This window comes from Rhinolophus sinicus, chromosome 4 (assembly GCF_057876585.1).
Source record: "Rhinolophus sinicus isolate RSI-liver-muscle chromosome 4, RSI-T2T, whole genome shotgun sequence".
Lineage (NCBI taxonomy): Eukaryota > Metazoa > Chordata > Mammalia > Chiroptera > Rhinolophidae > Rhinolophus > Rhinolophus sinicus.
In genome coordinates, this window is record NC_142504.1 from 59,724,049 (window position 1) to 59,745,305 (window position 21,257).

The following is a 21,257-nucleotide window of genomic DNA, read 5'->3' on the forward strand; positions in this document are numbered from 1 at the left end:
CAAAAATATGAAGATAAAATAGTCACTTTAAATATAAGTGGATTAAATGCTCCAATCTAAAGAGAAAGGGTAGCTGAATGGATAAGAAAACAAGACTCATACATATGCTGTCTACAAGAGACCCACTTCAGACCAAAAGGCACAGGCAAAGAAATAGGCACAGGCAAAGAAATCAATGGAATGATCAATGACATAGCTCAGAAATGAACCCACGCTTACATGGTTAATTAATTAATCTATGACAAAGGAGGCAAGAATATACAGTGGGGTAAAAACAATCTGTTCAATAAATGGTGCTGGGAAAGCTGGACAGATACATGTAAAAAAAAATGAAACTAGACCACCTTCTTACACCATATGCAAGAATAAACTCAAAATGGATTAAAGATTTAAATGTAAGACCCATAACCATAAAACTCCTAAAAGAAAACATAGGCAGTAAACTCTCTGACACTGCTATTGGTAACATTTATCCAGATATATCTCCTTGGGCAAGGGAAACAAAAGAAAAACTAAACAAATGGGACTACATCAAACTAAGGTTTTTGCAGAGCAAAACAAACTATCAACAAAATGAAAACACAACCTACTGAATAAGGGAAGATATTCAATGCCAGTGATACCTCCAATAAGGGTTAATATTCAAAATTGATTTAAAAAAACACACAAACAAAAAAACCTCATACAACTTAACACCAACAAAACAAACAATCCAATTTAAAAATGGGCAGAGGACCTGAATAGACATTTCTCCAAAGAGGACATACAGATGACCAATAGACATATGAAAGGATCCTCAATGTCATTAATCATCACAGAAATGCAAATTAAAACTACAATGAGATATCACCTCACAGCTGTCAGAATGGCAATCATCAAAAAAAAAAAAAATCAACAAACAACAAGTGTTGGAGAGGATGTGGAGAAAAGGGTACCCTCGTGTGCTGTTGGTGGGGCTGCAAATTGCTGCAGGCACAATGGAAAACAGTAAGGAGGTTCCTCAATAAATTAAAAATAGAATTACCATATGACCCAGCAATTCTACTTCTGGGCATTTATCTGAAAACCCACAACACTAACTTGAAATGATATATGCACCTTTATGTTCAGTACAGCATTATTTACAATAGCCAAGACATTGAAGCAATCTAAGTGTCTACAATAGACGAATGAATAAAGAAGAAGTGGTACATATATGTATATAATAGAATATTACTCGGTCATAAAAAAGAATGAAATCTTACCATTTGTGACATGGATGGGACTCAGAGGGTTTTATGCTAAATGAAATAAGTCAGACAGAGAAAAATAAATACCGTATGATCTCACTTACATGTGAAATCTAAAAAACAAAATAAACAAACAGAAACAGACACATAATACACAGAACAAAATGATTGTTGGCAGATGGGAGCAGGGTTGGGGGCTGGGTGAAAAAGGGAAGGGGATAAAGAAGTACAAATTGGACTTCCGGAAAAATGGCGGAGTGAGGTGAGCCTCTGTAAAGCTCCCCTGGAATTTACAAAGAATCGGACAACAATAACTCCACAAAGGACTCCCTGCACAGCAGACAGGCAAGACGAAGAGGCCCACTACCAACTGAAATCACCTACAGGTGGGAGATTCACGCGAGTGGAGGGAGGAGGGAAGGGACAAGTGCGCGGAGACGGAGCCGCGCGGGCGCAGGACACAGACCTCGCTCAGTGCGCCGAGCTCGCTGCTTCCCGGAACTACTGCAGGTGCGAGTGAAGGAGGAACTCGGACTGCTAGGGCTCCGCCACGGCTCCACAGGGCTAAGGGGACAACATATAACACGGCTGAACCCAACGCTCACGGCAGAGACCTCGGAGAAAAGACTGAGGGAAAGAGGCTGAAAACGGTGGTTTAAGCCGCACTGCCGAGCAGAGAACGGAGCCTTAGGCACTGAGACTAGCCGCCCCCTCCCTCCCCTCCCAGAGCTCACCCCGCAACCACCTGCCCGGTGCTAGAAGCGAAACAGTAGCAGTGTCAGATCAAAACAACAGAAAATTTGCTATTTTGAGAACTGTGGGCCGCAGACACAAATTCACAGCCCAAGTAGTTCCGGCAAAGGGGAGAGAGCTGTGGAAGCAGGATCGGCTGTGGTGGTGGTCGCCGCCATTGCTCTGGGCCACCTCTCACAGCTCACCCCGCCCCTGACCCCACCTATCTGGGCGGATCCCTGCAGGAGTAAACAAAACTGCTGAAAAATACGGGCTCTGAATCAGGAGCTGGAAGAGCTTTGGAACATCAGAAGCTCTCCGCATACCCACTGGGACACTGTGCCCTGTGACCTAGACGAACTATTAACAGAGGAGAAGCCTGTCTCCCAGGGAATCCCCCCATTGTGTGAGAAGTTGGAATAGTGCAGAGAAAACATAGCACTACCTTGGGGGAGAAGAAAAATAAGTTGCAGTTGGAGAAATAATAAAACATTCTACCAAAAAGTATTGACAAACAAAAGAAAGACCGCTTTCTATCAGAAGTCACTCTTGTAGATGTCTAGGAAAAGAAATAGTAAACCAGTAATCGCCATGAATAACCAAGGCAAAAAGATAGCTCAGAAAGAAAGTGAAAAATCTCCAGAGAAGGCACTTAAAGATACAGAAATATGTGACTTAAATGACAGAGAATTCAAGATTGCAGTTCTGAAAAAAATCAACGAGATACAAGAAAACACAGATAGGCAGTTAAAGGAACTCAGAAACTCAATCAAAGAACAGCATGAGCATTTTATGAAAGAGATTGAAATTTTAAAAAAGAACCAAATAGAATTTCTGGAGATTAAGAACTCAATAGAAGAAATTAAGAATGAAATAAACAGCTTAGGTAGTAGAGTTGACCAGATGCAGGAAAGAATCAGTGACATCGAAGACAAAAACCTGGAAATGACACAGATAGAAGAAGAAAGAGACTTGAGACTTAAAAGAAATGAAAGAACTCTACAAGAACTTTCTGACTCCATCAGAAAGAGCAATATAAGAATAATGGGCATACCAGAAGGAGAAGAAAGAGAGAAGGGAACAGAGAATATATTCAAACAAATTGTCGATGACAACTTCCCAAATTTGTGGACAGAACTGGACCCTCGAATCCAAGAAGCAAATAGAACACCTAGTTACCTCAATCTCAACAGGCCTTCTCCAAGGCACATTGTATTGAAGCTGTCTAAAATCAATGACAAAGAAAGAATCCTCAACGCAGCCAGGGAAAAGAAGACGGTAACTTACAAAGGAAAGCCCATTAGATTATCATCAGATTTTTCAGCAGAAACTCTACAAGCCAGGAGGGAGTGGAACCAAATATTCAAACTATTGAAAGAGAAAAATCATGAGCCAAGAATAATATATCCAGAAAACATATCCTTTAGATATGAAGGAGGAATAAAGACCTTTCCAGACATACAGAAGCTGAGGGAATTTTCTAATACACGACCTACACTACAAGAAATACTAAAGGAGGCTATTCGACCACCATCAACAGGGACAATTTGTGGCAACCACAACTCAAAAAGGGGGAGAGTAAAGACCTGAACCGGAATATGGGAATGGAGAAAGTAAGCGTGCTGAAGAAAATGGAATACTCTAATTATCAAACTTTCTTTTACATAAACTTAAGGGTAACCACTCAAAAAAAATCCAGAACTGAAATATATACTGAAATAAAAGAAGAAACAGAGGGAAACATCATAGAATACCACCACACAGAAATAATAGACAACAACAAAAAGGCAAAGAAACAATGGAGACACAGCCTTACCAGAAAACTAAAGATAGAATGACAGGAAATCCTCACATATCAATAATCTCCCTAAATGTAAATGGACTGAACTCACCAATAAAAAGGCACAGAGTAGCAGATTGGATCAAAAAACTAAACCCAACCATATGCTGTCTCCAAGAGACAAATCTCAGCTACAAGGACAAGCATAGACTCAAAGTGAAAGGGTGGAAACTGACACTCCAAGCAAATGGTGCCCAGAGAAAATCAGGTGTAGTCATAATGATATCAGATGAAACAGACTTCAAGGTGAAAAAGATAACAAGAGACAAAGATGGACATTTCATAATGGTGAAGGGGACTGTACAACAAGAAGACATAACAGTCATCAATATTTATGCCCCCAATCAGGGAGCACCGAAATACACCAAGCAACTACTAACAGAACTGAAGGGAGAAATTGACCAAAACACAATTATACTAGGGGACTTAAATACATCATTGACAGCTATGGATAGATCATCCAAACAGAAAATAAATTAACGAAATCTAAATGACACATTAGATGAAATGGACATAATTGACATTTATAGAGCACTTCATCCTAAAACATCAGACTACACATTCGTTTCTAGTGTACATGGAACATTCTCAAGGATAGACCATATATTGGGACATAAAATCAGTCTCAACAAATTTAAGAAGATTGAAATCATACCATGCATATTCTCTGATCACAAGGCTTTGAAATTGGATATCAACTGTAAAAAGAAAGCGGGAAAAAACACAAATACATGGAGATTAAACAACATACTTTTAAAGAAGGACTGGGTCAAAGAAGTTAGAGGAGAGATCAAAAGATACATAGAAACAAATGACAATGAAAATACATCCTACCAAAATTTTTGGGATGCAGCGAAAGCAGTTTTAAGAGGGAAATTTATCTCATTACAAGCCTATCTCAAGAAACAAGAAAACTCCCAAATAAATAACCTCATGTTACACCTTAAAGAACTAGAAAAAGAAGAACAAGTAAAACCCAAGGTCTGCAGACGAAGAGAAATAACAAAAATTAGAGCAGAACTAAATGAAATAGAGAACAAAAAGACAATAGAAAAAATTAATGTGACAAAGAGCTGGTTCTTTGAAAAGATTAACAAAATTGACAAACCCTTGGCTAGACTTACTAAGATCAAAAGAGAGAAGACACTGATGAACAAAATCAGAAACGTAAAAGGGGAAGTTATCACGGACACCACAGAAATACAAAGGATCATCCAAGAATACTATGAAGGACTCTATGCCACCAAATTCAACAACCTAGAAGAAATGGACAAGTTCTTAGAAACATATAGCCTTCCAAGGCTGAACCATGAAGAACTGGAAAATCTAAACAGACCGATCACCAGTAATGAAATTGAATCAGTCATCCAAAACCTTCCCAAAAGCAAAAGTCCGGGACCAGATGGCTTCACTAGTGAATTCTACCAAACCTTCAAAGAGGATCTAATACCAATCCTGCACAAACTCTTCCAAAAAATTGAAGAAGAGACAGTACTCCCTAACTCATTCTATGAGGCCAACGTCACCCTGATACCAAAACCTGGTAAGGACAGCACAAAAAAAGAAAACTACAGACCAATATCTTTGATGAATACCGATGCAAAAATCCTAAATAAAATTCTAGCAAATCGAATACAACAATGCATTAAAAAGATTATTCATCACGACCAAGTGGGGTTCACCCCCGGGGCACAAGGATGGTTCAACATCCGCAAATCCATCAATGTGATACATCACATAAACAAAATAAAGGACAAAAATCATATGATTATATCAATTGATGCAGAAAAAGCATTTGACAAGATACAACATCCATTTATGATTAAAACACTTAATAAAATGGGTATAGAAGGAAAATACCTTAACATAATAAAGGCCATATATGACAAGCCCTCTGCTAATCTCATAATTAATGGAGAAAAACTGAAGCCCTTTGCTCTACGTTCAGGAACACGACAGGGCTGTCCCCTATCACCTCTGCTTTTCAACATCGTGTTGGAAGTCCTTGCCAGAGCAATCAGGCAAGAGAAAGAAATAAAAGGCATCCAAATTGGGAATGAAGAAGTTAAATTATCACTCTTTGCAGATGACATGATGCTATATATAGAAAACCCTAAAGACTCCACCAAAAAGCTATTAGAAACAATCAACGAATACAGTAAAGTTGCCGGCTACAAAATCAACGCACAAAAGTCCATTGCCTTCCTATATACTAACAATGAAATCTCAGAAAAAGAAATCCATAAAACAATTCCTTTTGCAATTGCAGCAAAAAGAATAAAATACCTAGGAATAAACTTAACCAAGGATGTGAAAGACCTATATGCTGAAAACTATAAGACATTTTTGAAAGAAATTGAAGAAGACACAAAGAAATGGAAAGACATTCCGTGCTCATGGATTGGAAGAATCAACATAGTTAAAATGGCCATATTACCCAAAGCAATATACAGATTTAATGCAATCCCCATCAAAATCCCAATGGCATATTTTAAAGAAATAGAACAAAAAATCATCAGAGTTGTTTGGAACCACAAAAGACCCCGAATAGCCAAGGCAATCTTAAGAAAAAAGAACAATAATGGAGGTATCACACTTCCTGACTTTAGCTTGTACTACAGGGCTACAATAATCAAAACAGCATGGTATTGGCAGAAAAACAGACACATAGACCAATGGAATAGAATGGAGAACCCAGAAATAAAACCACATAAATATGGACAGATGATTTTTGACAAAGAAGCTAAAAACATACAATGGAGCAAAGACAGCCTCTTCAATAAATGGTGCTGGGAGAATTGGATAGCCACGTGCAAAAGAATGAAACTGGACTGCTATTTGTCACCATGTACCAAAGTTAATTCAAAATGGATCAAAGACTTAAGCATAAGACCTGACACAATAAACTGCATAGAAGAAAACATAGGTACTAAACTTATGGACCTTGGGTTCAAAGAGCATTTTATGAACTTGACTCCAAAGGCAATGGAAGTAAAAGCTAAAATAAACGAATGGGACTATATGAAACTTAAAAGCTTCTGCACAGCAAAAGAAACCATTGACAAAACAAAGAGGCCACCAACTGAATGGGAGAAGATTTTTGCAAACAGTGCCTCCGATAAGGGGCTAGTATCCAGAATATACAAGGAACTCATGCAACTCAACAACAAAAAAACTAACAACCCAATTGAAAAATGGGCAGAGGACTTGAAGAGACATTTCTCCAAAGAGGACATACAAATGGCAAATAGACATATGAAAAAATGCTCAACATCACTAATCATCAGAGAAATGCAAATCAAAACCACAATGAGATATCACCTCACCCCAGTCAGAATGGCTATCATCAACAAGACAAATAATAACAAATGTTGGAGAGGCTGTGGAGAAAAAGGAACCCTCATACACTGTTGGTGGGAATGCAGACTGGTGCAGCCGTTATGGAAGGCAGTGTGGAGGTTCCTCAAAGAATTACGAATAGAATTGCCATATGACCCAGCAATCCCTCTCCTGGGTATCTACCCAAAAAATCTGAAAACATTTAGAGATAAAGACACGTGTGCTCCAATGTTCATTGCAGCTTTGTTTACAGTGGCCAAGACATGGAAACAACCAAAATGTCCGATAGATGAATGGATAAAGAAGTTGTGGTATATATACACAATGGAATACTATTCGGCAGTAAGAAAAGATGATATAGGAACATTTGTGACAACATGGATGGATCTTGAGAGAGTAATGCTGAGCGAAACAAGTCAGACAGAAAAAGCAGAGAACCATGTGATTTCACTGATATGTGGTATATAAACCAAAAACAACAAAAGAACAAGACAAACAAATGAGAAACAGAAACTCATAGACACAGACAATAGTTTAGTGGTTCCCAGAGGGTAAGGGGGGCGGGGGGTGGGGGGTGGGAGATGAGGGTAAGGGGGATCGAATATATGGTGATGGAAGGAGAACTGACTCTGGGTGATGAACACACAATGGGATTTATAGATGATGTAATACAGAATTGTACACCTGAAATCTATGTAATTTTACTAACAATTGTCACCCCAATAAATTTAATTTAAAAAGAAAAAAAAAAAGAAGTACAAGTTGGTAGTTACAAAACAGTCATAGGGATGTAAAGTACACCATAGGGAATATAGTCAATAACATTGTAATAAATATGTATGGTGCCGGGTGGGTACTGGACATACTGGGGGGATCACTTCGTCAATTATATAAATGTCTAAGCACTATGCTGTACATCTGAAACTAACATAAAATAATATTGAATATCAACTGTAATTGAAAAAATAAAATAATAAAATACCATATTTTGCCATGTATAATGTGCACTTTTTTTGCCCAAATTTGTGAGGGAAAAATAAGGATGTTCATTATACATGAGTAGTACTAATTCCATATAAATGTCTTTAATTCTTTTACTTATGCTTATAAATTAAAAGTGTAACTCTAGACATCAATAACAATATCCGCATGAGAAATAATACCATGGAATACAATAATCGGTTTTGTTGAACGTAAGATGAACATGCAATGACAAAGAATTCTTGGCCTCCTAGGATGCGTAAATATCGTAAATTTGTTACCGGTACATAACATTTCTTGTACCTTGTATCTGTTCTAGTGTTTTGTAATTATTTGTTACATAAAATTTCTTGTACCATAATATGTTAAAAAATAAATGCTAGTGGCCAGCCCGGTGGCTCAGGCGGTTAGAGCTCCATGCTCCTAACTCCAAAGGCTGCAGGTTCGATTCCCACATGGGCCAGTGGGCTCTCAACCACAAGGTTGCTGGTTCAACTTCTCGAGTCCCACAAGGGATGGTGGGCTGTGCCCTCTGCAACTAGTAAAAACGGCAACTAAACCTGGAGGTGAGCTGCGCCCTCCACAACTAAGATTGAAAGGACAACAACTTGTCTTGGGGAAAAAAAAAAAAGGCCTGGAAGTACACACTGTTCCCCAATAAAGTCCTGTTCCCCTTCCCCAATAAAATCTTTAAAAATAAATAAATAAATAAATAAATAAATAAATAAATAAATAAATAAATAAATGCATGCTAAAATTCCTTTATAATACAAAAAACAAGTACCTAAATGTAAACAAATAAAAATTTGAATTAAAAAATTAAAAGGAAAGATTTTTTCCCCCTGAAAGTTTGGGCCAAAATGTGGGTGTGTATTATACACAGGAGCACATTATACATGATAAAATTTAAAAAATAAAATAAAATACAGGCATAGGGAAAAAATGGGAGGAACACAGAGGTCAGTGGTCTCAAGTAAGTTTGAAATCAGCAAAGCAAATCCAATTAGGTTTCCAGGCCTGAAAATGACCCTCTGTGGCTTGATCCTCTGCCCTCTGGGCTCATGCAGTCTCCACTGGCCCCTGCCTCTGGGCTTGCCTCTCTGGCCTCTGCCTTTGCATCCATAGCTCTGCCCTTGGAGTCATTCTTTTTCTTGAAGGATAACACATGTTTGTTGCTGAGTAGTTGTTTTAGTCATTTCCTGCTTGTGGAATCTCTGAAGTCCAACTGTATTTTTTTTTTTCCCCATTTCTTCAGGTCTCTGTCCCTTTCAGTCCAGGCTGGCAGTGTTTTGCTCAAATAACATTCTCTAAAACTTTGTAAGTCTATCATGTATGTGAGGGGGACATATGCCATTAAACAAGAGTGTTCTCCACAGATCCTTCCTGAATAAGCCTACCTCTCTTCCTGGCTTCTGCTGAAATGTTTGATTACATCCATGAGTAACACACCTTGTCTCTTTGAAGAGTAAAGGCTATCCAGCCTTGCCCTTAGCCTTTCACCAGAGCATGGTTTCTCAGGGAGAATGTCCTACCTGTAGCACCCTTTGGAATCTGGACAGGCCAAGACTCTCCCAAATCAAGTGCTGGTTCCTTATTGCTAAAAGTTCCTTCTTCAATCCATTCCCTTCATTTCACATTTCCTACAAGCAGCAAAGGAGAACCAGGCTGCATCCTCCACACTTTGCGTGGAACACTCCTTTACCAAATACCCAAGTTCATTGCTTAGAAGTCCTGCTTTCCGTGAGTAGTAAATCAGAAAATCAAACAGCCACCTACATCAACAGGGTTAAAATAGGCTGGGAGGAAATAAGTGCGCAAAGCAAGAGGAGCATTAAATTTGTTTGCCAAGCACCTTCCACATACCCAAGTACTAGATCAGTAACTGGGATCCTAATAGGCAAGTTCCATCAGCTTTATAAGGACAAGAGTAGCCAAAGACTGCAGAACACATCCCCACTCAAACATCTCTGTCTGCTTAATATGGCCGACTAGCTCTGCCTCAGCCCTTCCCCAAACTCTTGGTCCTACCGTTGCAGTCACTGATCCTGTCATCACACACCTTATCTTCCGTGTTGAGCCTCAGGCACCCCCAATTCAAAGTCTGTCTCCCATGGAGCCATCTTCTGACACCTCCTTCCTACTTCCAGCTACTCTCCCAGGCTGCAGACATGCCCTCTCTCAGGGCAGAAGGGATACTGGATCTGGGTAGCCATGAGGAGTCTACCTCAGGAAGCACAGGGAATGGAAAGAAATTTAACATCTGAATTAACACAGCTAAGAATTAACACACAGTCACTATTATGATCTTAATTTTGGTAAATATAAGTTTAGTTTATTTCCACAATTTTGTGCTTTATTTTTTAAGATTTGCACTTTTAGTCCCAGGCACAAAAAGGATTTAGTGGTCTTTATCCAGGACTAATGGTCTGCAGAGTAGAATCCACAACCAGTGGAGGAATGGACTATGACCCACAGTGTCAGGGACTCAGAAGGGCAGGGCCTCACCCTCCAAATCCTGCTGCCATGCCAGGGAGCCCTGGAACCTAGCCAACCTCAGGCCTAGGTCAGAAGACTCTTTCCTAATACCCCCAGCCCTGCAGGGGGACACAACAGTCACACCACTATAAAATCAGTGGAGGGAGAGCTTTAAACATGAGATTTCCTTTGCTTGGGGAAATCCTGGCCATTGCTCTCACCCCTGAAATGTCCCTTTTCTATGTCTTCCCCGGCTATCCTAGACCAGGAAGGGCCAACACAAAGCATAGGTGCTCCCTTGCCTTTTCCTTGCTCAGAGCAGACACTGCAATCTTGGCCGTCCCTGCCCTAGTGTGACGGTGAATTTTATGCATCAACTTGGCTATGCCACTTTACCCAGATACTTGGTCAAGCATTATCCTGAATGTTTCTCTGAGGGTATTTTGGGATGAGATTAACATTTAAACGGGTAGACTGAATAAGCAGATAACCCTCCATAGTGATGGTGAACCCAATCCAATCAGCTGAGACCTGAATAGAAAAAAACTGCCTTCCCTGGAAGATGAGTAAACTGCCAACTGACAGTCTTCAGACTCAAATTCCAACTCTTCCCTGGGTGTCCAGGGAAGTCTTGCTGGTCCACCCTGCAGCTTTTGGACTTGCCTGGCCTCACAATCATGTGAGCCATTTCCTTAAAATACATCTCTCTCTCTGTATACATACACATACACATACACATACTTTTGGTTCTGTATCTCTGGAGGACCCTGACTAATACACCTAGTGAGCCAGACAACCTTAGAATCTATATAAACACAGCCCTCCAGGGAGAATTCCCAGTTAGCATGCAAACTGAATTCATTCACTTAGGGCTGTGAGTATATCCAACAGCTGGCACTGTCTCTGGTTGAGTACAGAGGGCCAAGTGCACGCCCCCACTTCCCTGTACTCTGTGTTCCTCTGAAACCTAGACAACTGCCCTGGTGCCCGAATGCCTGGTAGGGTCTTCTTAGTTCTTACTAGCCCTTGTTCCCTACCCTTTATTCCCTCTGAAGGAGAAGGGTAGTAGGGGAGGCTGTAAGTTTTAATTCTCCAGTAAATTAAAACCATAAGAAAAGCCCAATGAAGAAGGGAACTATTGAGGCCATGGGACACCTTTTAAGTTGGAGCTAGGCCAGAAAGTTACCAGAAGGTGGGGGCGATGGGGAGATACCCAGCTGTCCATTCTTCTCACAGATCTCCTGAGGGATGACATGGTATCTGAAATGCATCTAGATGTCTTCCAGATTGTATGATTCAGCAACACAAGATGCTAATTGTGTTTAATTTGAAATTTTTGTGACTAAGCAAAAGGTACCCAGAAATCAATCCATATATACTTGCCACTCTGACACAGGGAACTTGTAGCAAGGGGGGTTTACACCCAGCACCTCACTTGTTGACCACATTGTCCTGAGACCACTGCACCATCTGGAGCCTCAGTTTCATTATCTATAAAGGACACCTACTTGGGAGGCTCATCGTGGCAGACCCAATACATGGGTGTTGTATGAGAATTAGAGGAGTCGTAGTTCTAGAATCCAGGCAGGGCAGAAGAATAGATGGAGCAGAGCAGAGCCAACTGGTCAGTCCCAGGGAGCGGGCACAGCAGGTTTAGCAGGTAAAGACAAAGGGACTATCCCCCTTCCTTGCCACTAGAGAGAAGGGGCAAAAGAAAGGACACAGTAAGACTCACCTTGAGGGCAGGAATCTCCACACTGTCGCCGAGGCTGATGGAGCCTGAGAGGATGGTCCCTGTCATCACAGTGCCCTGGCCTTTGATGGAGAAACAGTGGTCCACAGACATGAGGAATGGTCCAGAGGAGTCTCTCGTTGGAATAGAAATCTGGAACGTCAGGAGCTAGAAAAGAGATGCTGGTGCCACACTCTGGATGGGGCAGGGCAGTAGAGGGCAGAGGGTGTGATGGTGCCCAGGCAAGCTAGCTCAGAATATCTGAAATGAACAACTCCCTCACTATACTCCAAACTTCTGCCACGCTCTCAGTTCCTTCCCTCAGTATAAAGGAAAAGGGTACTTGGAGAAGCCATATCCACCCTCTCTCTTGTTGGAATTCCTGCAATAGTCTCCTAATAGGCCAGGCCTCTAAGCCCTCGCCTATACTGCAGTAGAGGAAGCCTGCCACAAGACACCCTTGGTCATGTCGCTCCCCAGCCTCACATGCGTTTCCAGCCTCTTGATGCCTGCAGAATTTAAGATTCATTATATCTAGCCTCTAAGTACCGCAGAGGCCTAGTTTCCCGTCATGTGTCCTCCTGCACCAGGCACCAGCTGCTGGCAGGCCTGTAAGATCATCAGCCTGCTTAGCCTCACCCTTTTCCCAGGAGAGCAGGCAGGCGACATCGCCTATGGAAAAGCTTTGCTGTCCTCATTGCACGGCTGCATCCCCATCCCGTGTCACCACAGTTAATATGCTATTGTGATCATCTGTTTATTTGTCTGCCCACCCAGGGCTCTGAGTACTTCCAAGTATCTCCAGCAGCTGGCATCTGGCCTGAGAGGACAAGTGACTGAAGCAAAACTGGAGTTGGGGAGACCAGGGCTGTTCCCTGAGGCAGCTATCTGTTTGGGAGGGCAGGAGGGGTGAAGGGCACTTCTCCAAGCCCCTGGCAGAGGCAGGGGGACAATCTAACGTCTGCAAAGGGCCAGTGCTGCTTTTCCTTCTCTGCTGACTCTTCCCACACACTTCAACCTCAACCAGTCCATTTTCCTCATGCCATCTATGTGCTCGGAAATGGTGTCAGAGCTAATTACCATTAAACAAATGAAAATAAAGACTGCATGATTCCTTTTGTTTTGCTTCTTTCTGACTTAGTTAAGGAATAGGCTGTCAAAAAAAAGTATTCAGTAGTGAATGTTCCAAACTCTTATTCTTGTGATAATAATTCTTTTGGAAAAAGACAAGGGATTCAAAATAGGCTTGGCCTGACATTTATACAGAGGCTTTTAAAAGGAATATATAAACATCTTTCATAGCAGCATTTTTGTGGATTTTGGTTTAACAAACACAACTGTCCTAGGCTCCCAGACCAGTGCTCCCTGGAGCTGATGAACAAGTAACAAAAGCCTTCCTCAGAAAATATTGGCTTTGCTAAGTCAGCAAGATCAGCACCGTGTAATCCCAGAAACAGTGGGAGCACACACAGTCACACCTGATCTTGGCTCTGTGGATCCAGGTGCAGGCGGGCCCCAAAGCCCATTCACAACCGACTAGGGTCTGAATCCTAGCTTTACCACATACTCGTTGTAAGAGCTTGGGCAAGTTATTTAACCTCTCTGAATCTCACACAAAAATGAAGATAAATAATTTAAGCCTCCCAGTGTCATTGTGAACGTTAATGTGAAGAACTTAGTACAGTGTCTGGTATGTGATAATCAACCTCACCATCACAGTAAATTCTGATATAGCATTGTTCAGAGTACATTATACATATTAACTCATTTACTCTCACACCAACTCCACAAGGGAAGTGGTGCTATTATCTTCCTTACTTTGTAAGTGAGAGAACTGAGGCAACAGAGAGCAGGTCATATGCCTACAGTCAGCGAGACAGCAGGTGGTAGGGCCAGCACTGCAACTCGCCATCCAGCCCCAAAGTTGATGCACCTTGCCACTCTTGACCTCTGAGCGGCCCCAAGTGCTCAGTAAAGGGACACTGTAGTGCCCAGTCTTGCTGCCATTTCCACAGAAGCATCACCACCACCCCACCCACCTCCATCCTGCCCAGTGGCTGCCTTGGGCATCCTGTGGATGGCTGGGCTCCCTGTCTGCATTTACTACTACCTGGCCTGGAGGAATGGCCTGGGCCTCAGGCCCACGGCTGCAGAAGACGAAGCCTACATTGCTTTGGTGGAAACTACATGGGCAAAGCTGCACTTCCCCTGCTGCTGGGCCCATCTCCTTCCCCTGCCTCACTACCTCCCAGCCCAGGTGGGACACACTGGAGAGGCTGGTACAATCTGAAGGACTGGAACGGATCCCATGATCTCAGAGTTCCAGACTGGCAGGAGCTGCTCTGTGTGAATAGAAGTGTTTGACCAAAAAAAAAAAAAAGAAATTGGAAAAAGAAAGGCTTAGAAGGGTAGAGGCCTTCGGTTCTGTTTAGGGTTGACTTTCTGAGGGAGGTTGCATTAAGGTGTGTGGGAGGTAGTTTAAAGGAACCACCTGAGTCCTCTTGCTGGGGCTGCCTCTCTCTTTCTCTCTCAGGCTGAGCAGGACAGAAAGGAACCTGCCTGAGCAGAGCTGGGGCCAGAGACCAACCTGGATTCAAGCTGATAGTACCTCAATGAGCTCTGAGATGCCTTGTGGAGCTTCCGTTTCAGAGGCCTCTGGTCCTCCAGGCTTGGCCGCCACAGGTATAATCGGTGCACCTCGGAATCTGGAACAGAAAAATAAGTCCAACCAGTTAGAGAGATCATCAGCACAGACACAGAGCACACCTGGCAGTCCACCAAGCATGATGGGTGTTCTCTCCTCTCCTCCTTTCAGAAGCACCTAGGAAGAGAGTGCAATCATACTCCACTTGGCAGATGAAGAAATGGAGGCCCCAAAGGAAAATGCCTTATACTGAACAACAGAATTTAAAAGGGGGCTCCTGGATTTTAACCTCCACTTTCGGAACTCTTCCTGAGGAGGCAGCAGTAAACCCTGGGCCCCAGGCCTCTGAATAAAAGATCCCTTAATGGTCTTTAATACTCCTTAAATACCTCCCAGCCTCCTGCAGAGACTCAGGAAATACTGGTGTCCAAAAGTCCCTGAAGATGCACGTGGGACAGCATCTCCACCATCCCAGTCTCATGGAAGCCATTCCTCGCGGGACCTTCCCAGAGAGCCTTTTTTCTTCTGAGATTTATTTGTCTTTTCCATTGGAAAAAAAAAAAGGGAAAATATACAACCCATATTCCCGTCATTGTCATGAGCTTTCTTTCAACCTTGGCTTTTCAATGCATTGCCAAGGGATTATATTTGTCATGTTTTGAATATAGTATGCACACAATTTCATATCCTAGTTTATTTACCATTATATCATAAAGAATTTTCTGTTGAATGATAGCAACAGCAATGATAACAAATCATTTGGCTGAGCCAAGCATATACCTTAGACACGTTCATTGACACCTTACAACATTATGGAACTGTCACCATTTTACAGATGAGAAACTTAGGCTTAGAGAGCAGAATTAATTTGCTCCAAGTTATTGGCTATAAATCCCAGAGCCAAACTCCAACCCAGGCCACCAGACCCTAAAACCAAGGCTCACAACTTCTATGTTACATCCCACCTCCCCAGACCTCCTCTTTTATTTTTAACAGCTGCATAATAGTGTGACCCAGAATTTACGTGATTTCCCCACTACTGTTACTCGTTTAGAACATTTTAAGTTTCTCACCATTATAAAATAACAGTGTGATAAACATGTCAGTTGACATCACTTTTTTTTTTTTTTGCTTTGCTTTGGGATAAATTCATGGGGTATAAGTCTAAGACTCAACATATATTGAAAAATCAGGAAAATGGTAAAGACATTCAAAAAGCCTCTCCTCCATAAAGCAGTAAGAACACTGGCAAAATTATCAGAATAAACTTTTTTAGAACTCTAGAAATTAACCAAAGGCTTGTAGCAATTTGTAGGATGTTTACTCAAGGAAAATAGCTGAATCTCAGTACAAATAAGAGAGCTTTGTGGCATTTTAACTTTCCTTATTCCCATTCAACCCTCCCCAACTCTACTGTAGCCTTACTAGCCATCATCTACAATCAGTGGAAACCAGCAAGCTAATGGCCACTAAAGGGTACAGAATCAATCCGAATTTCATCAAAGCCACTCTCTCTGAGAACTGTCATTATTTTTCCTATCTGGCAGTTCCCTGGAAGACCCCACTTGCCGGGCTATCTTTATTTGACCTGCTTTGGAGCTTGCCCAGTGCAAACAGCCTTTTCCTTAGGGGGCATTTGTTGACAATAATCAGAGGCAATTGTTTAATATCTGCCTGAGGCAGAGGATAACAGTTTGGCAAACAACAGGCTAACCAAAAAACTTGAAGAAAAATCTGGGTGGGAGGCTTCCATGAGAGGCCTGGAAAAGCTCTGACCTATTCCTGGGAATCTAGAAGGACATTTGCAGGCATAGGGCCATGGGCATGCCCAAGGCACTGTGCATGATGAAAAAAGACATGACAAAGCCCTAAACTCTCAGCTCTGGCTGACCTTGAAGTTCTATGCAAGCAGGAAGTGAAAGCTAAGGCAGAGTTGTCAACTACCTGTCTGAGTGTTGAAAGCATGGCTCAGCATGCACAGAGACCCTTGGTAAATAAAGATCGGGAGACATACTGGTACCAGGCATTTAAGGAAATTTCTGTTGAATCATTAATTGACAACTAAGCTAACCGAACAGAGACTTCAGTGGTCAAATATGACTTTACAGAATTATTCCTCAAAAGTCACTAAGCAAATAATAACAACAAACTATAGAAGGGTGGGGGAAGATGAGAATCTGATTTCCAGAAATGCCATACTACATTATTTAAATGCCATTATCAACGAAAATCACAATAAATGCAAAGAAAGAAGAGTATGGCCCATACACACACAAAAAGGTTAACAGAAACCCTTCCTGAAGAAGACCTACTATACAAAAACTTTAAATCAGCTTTTTGGAGAAATAAAGAAAACTATGTCTAACAAAAGGAAAGAATAAGGATAATGTTTTACCAAATGCAGAATGTAAAAAACTAGAAATTATAAAAAAAGAACAAAATAGAAATTCGGAGTTTAAAAATCCAATAAATGAAATGAAAAATCCACTAGAAGAGCTCAATAGCATATTTGAGCAGGTAAAAGAATCAACAAACTTGAAGACAGGTTAATTAAGATGATCCACCCTGAGGAAAACAAAGAAAGAAGAAAACTGAACAGAGCCTCAAAAATATGTGAGACATCATCAAGCATGTCAATATATGCATGATGAGAATTCCAGAAAGGAAGGAGAGATAGGGGCAGAAAGAATATCTGAATAAACTTCAAAAACTCCTCAAATTTGATGAAAAATATTAACCTGTACATCCAAAAAGCTCAAAAATCTCCAAATAAAAACTCAGAGATCCATATCTAGACACATTACAATCAAACTCTCAAAAGACAAAGACAAAGAGAATCTTGAAAGAAGCAAGAGAGAAGTAACTCATTTATGTACAAGGCATCCTCAATAAGATCAAGAGCTGATTTCTTATCAGAAAACACAGCAGCCAGAAGGTAATGGGATAACAAATTCAAAGTGTTAAAAGTTAAAAAAAAAAAAAAAAAGGCAACCAAGAATTGTATATCCAGCAAAAAAATATGCTTTAAAAATGAAGAACACAAAATTAAACACGACCCATAATTTCCTAAGTGTATATCCAAAAACATGGAAAGCAGATACTCAAACACATCTATATTCACAGCAACACTATTCACAGAAGCAAAAAGGTGCAAATAGCCCAAGTGTCCATTGATGCTAAGTGAAAAAGTGAAAGAAACCAGATACAAAAGGTCACATATTGTATCCAATGAGACAGAAAAAAGATTCATGGTTCCCAGGGCTGAGTGGGGCAGGGCGGGGAGAATAGGGAGCAACAATTAGGTTGGGGCAAAAGTAATCACGGTTATTGCAATTATTTCTAACTTTTTAAACCACAATTACTTTTGCACCAACCTAATAGTTTATGGGTACAGCGTTTCTGAATTAGATAGTGGTGTGTTGTATAACTGTACACATTAAAAGGGTGAATTTTATGGTATATGAATCATATCTCAATTTAAACAAATATATTAAAAAGTTTGCCACCATTTTCACCACAAGGAGTATCTGAGATGCCTATTACACCACACATCAAAATCTCATTATTTTACTTCCGGAAAAATGGCGGTGTGAGGTGAGCCTCTGTAAAGCTCCCCTGGAATTTACAAAGAATTGAACAACAAAAACTCCACAAAGGACTCCCTGCACAGCAGACAGGCAAGATGAAGAGGCCCACTACCGACTGAAATCACCTACAGGTGGGAGATTCGCGCGCGCGAGCGGGGGGGGGGGGGGGGGGGGGGGGGGAGGAGGAAAGTGAGAAGTGAGAGGAGACGCAGCTCCGCGGGCGCAGGACTCAGACCCAGCTCAGTGCGCCGAGCTCGCTGCTTCCCGGAACTACCGCAGCTGCGGGAGAGGGAAGAATTCGGACTGCTAGGGCTCCGCCAGGGCTCCACAGGGCTGAGGGGACAGCATATAACACGGCTGAACCCAACGCTCACGGCAGAGACCTCGGAGAAAAGACTGAGGGAAAAAGGCTGAAAACGGTGGTTTAAGCCCTCACTGCCGAGCAGAGAACGGAGCCTTAGGCACTGAGACTAGCCGCCCCCTCCCTCCCCTCCCAGAGCTCGCCCCACCCCCACCTGCCCGGTGCTAGAAGCGAAACAGTAGCAGTGTCAGATCAAAACAACAGAAAATTTGCTATATTTGAGAACTGTGGCCCACAAACACAAATCCACAGCCCAACTAGTTCCGGCAAAGGGAAGAGAGCTGTGGAAGCAGGACCGGCTGTGGTGGTGGTCGCCGCCATTGCTCTGGGCCACCTCTCACAGCTCACCCCGCCCCTGGCCCCACCTATCTGGGCGGATCCCTGCAGGAGTAAACAGAACTGCTGAACAAAAGAAAGACCTCTTCCTATCAACTTGTTGCAGAAGTCACTCCTGTAGATGTCTAGGAAGAGAAATAGTAAACCAGTAATTGCCATGAGTAACCAAGGCAACAAGATAGCTCAGAAAGAAAGTGAAAAATCTCCAGAAAAGGCACTTAAAGATACAGAAATATGTGACTTAAATGACAGAGAATTCAAGGCTGCAGTTCTGAAAAAACTCAACGAGATACAAGAAAACACAGATAGGCAGTTAAATGAACTCAGAAACTCAATTAAAGAACAGTATGAGCATTTTACGAAAGAGATTGAAATTTTAAAAAAGAACCAAATAGAATTTCTGGAGATTAACAACTCAATAGAAGAAATTAAGAATGAAATAACCAGCTTAGGTAGTAGAGTTGACCAGATGGAAGAAAGAATCAGTGACATCGAAGATAGAAACCTGGAAATGACACAGATAGAAGAAGAAAGAGACTTGAGACTTAAAAGAAATGAAAGAACTCTACAAGAACTTTCTGACTCCATCAGAAAGAGCAATATAAGAATAATGGGCATACCAGAAGGAGAAGAAAGAGAGAAGGGAACAGAGAATATATTCAAACAAATCATCGATGAGAACTTCCCAAATTTGTGGACAGAACTGGACCCTCGAATCCAAGAAGCAAATAGAACACCTAGTTACCTCAATCCCAACAGGCCTTCTCCAAGGCACATTGTACTGAAGCTGTCTAAAATCAATGACAAAGAAAGAATCCTCAAGGCAGCCAGGGAAAAGAAAATGGTAACTTACAAAGGAAAGCCTATTAGATTATCATCACATTTTTCAGCAGAAACTCTACAAGCCAGGAGGGAGTGGAACCAAATATTCAAACTATTGAAAGAGAGAAATCATGAGCCAAGAATAATATATCCAGCAAAGATATCCTTTAGATATGAAGGAGGAATAAAGACCTTTCCAGACATACAGAAGCTGAGGGAATTTTCTAATACACGACCTGCACTACAAGAAATACTAAAGGAGGCTATTCGACCACCATCAACAGGGACAATTTGTGGCAACCACAACTCAAAAAGGGGGAGAATAAAGGCCTGAACCGGAATATGGGAATGGAGAAAGTAAGCGTGCTGGAGAAAATGGAATACTCTAAATATCAAACTTACTTTTACATAAACTTAAGGGTAACCACTCAAAAAAAATCCAGAACTGAAATATATACTGAAATAAAAGAAGAAACAGAGGGAAACATCATAGAATACCACCACACAGAAATAATAGACAACAACAAAAAGGCAAAGAAACAATGGAGACACAGCCTTACCAGAAAACTAAAGATAGAATGACAGGAAATCCTCACATATCAATAATCACCCTAAATGTAAATGGACTGAACTCACCAATAAAAAGGCACAGAATAGCAGATTGGATCAAAAAACTAAACCCAACCATATGCTGTCTCCAAGAGACACATCTCAGCTACAAGGACAAGCATAGACTCAAAGTGAAAGGGTGGAAATTGACACTCCAAGCAAATGGTGCCCAGAGAAAATCAGGTGTAGCCATAATGATATCAGATGAAACAGACTTCAAGGTGAAAAAGATAACAAGAGACAAAGATGGACATTTCATAATGGTGAAGGGGACTGTAAAACAAGAAGACATAACAGTCATCAATATTTATGCCCCCAGTCAGGGAGCACCGAAATACACCAAGCAACTACTAACAGAACTAAAGGGAGAAATTGACCAAAACACAATTATACTAGGGGACTTAAATACATCATTGACAGCTATGGATAGATCATCCAAACAGAAAATAAATAACGAAATAGTAGCCCTAAATGACACATTAGATGAAATGGACATAATTGACATTTATAGAGCACTTCATCCTAAAACATCAGACTACACATTCTTTTCTAGTGTACATGGAATATTCT

The 21,257-nt window shown here is 41.3% G+C and overlaps 1 protein-coding gene across 3 annotated transcripts in view; it reads right to left on the reverse strand.

Annotated features, from left to right (window-relative positions):
- The window catches only part of EEFSEC (eukaryotic elongation factor, selenocysteine-tRNA specific), a 297,801-nt gene that overhangs the window by 140,077 nt on the left and 136,467 nt on the right, over window positions 1–21,257 (reverse strand). For all 3 annotated transcript variants that reach the window (XM_074340482.2, XM_074340481.2, XM_088797868.1), the window contains exons 3-4: window positions 14,937–15,033; window positions 12,332–12,496 (exon numbers count right to left, since the gene is read on the reverse strand). In XM_074340482.2, the coding sequence (XP_074196583.2) occupies window positions 12,332–12,496; window positions 14,937–15,033 (262 nt within the window). The remainder of the gene's footprint in view (window positions 1–12,331; window positions 12,497–14,936; window positions 15,034–21,257) is intronic.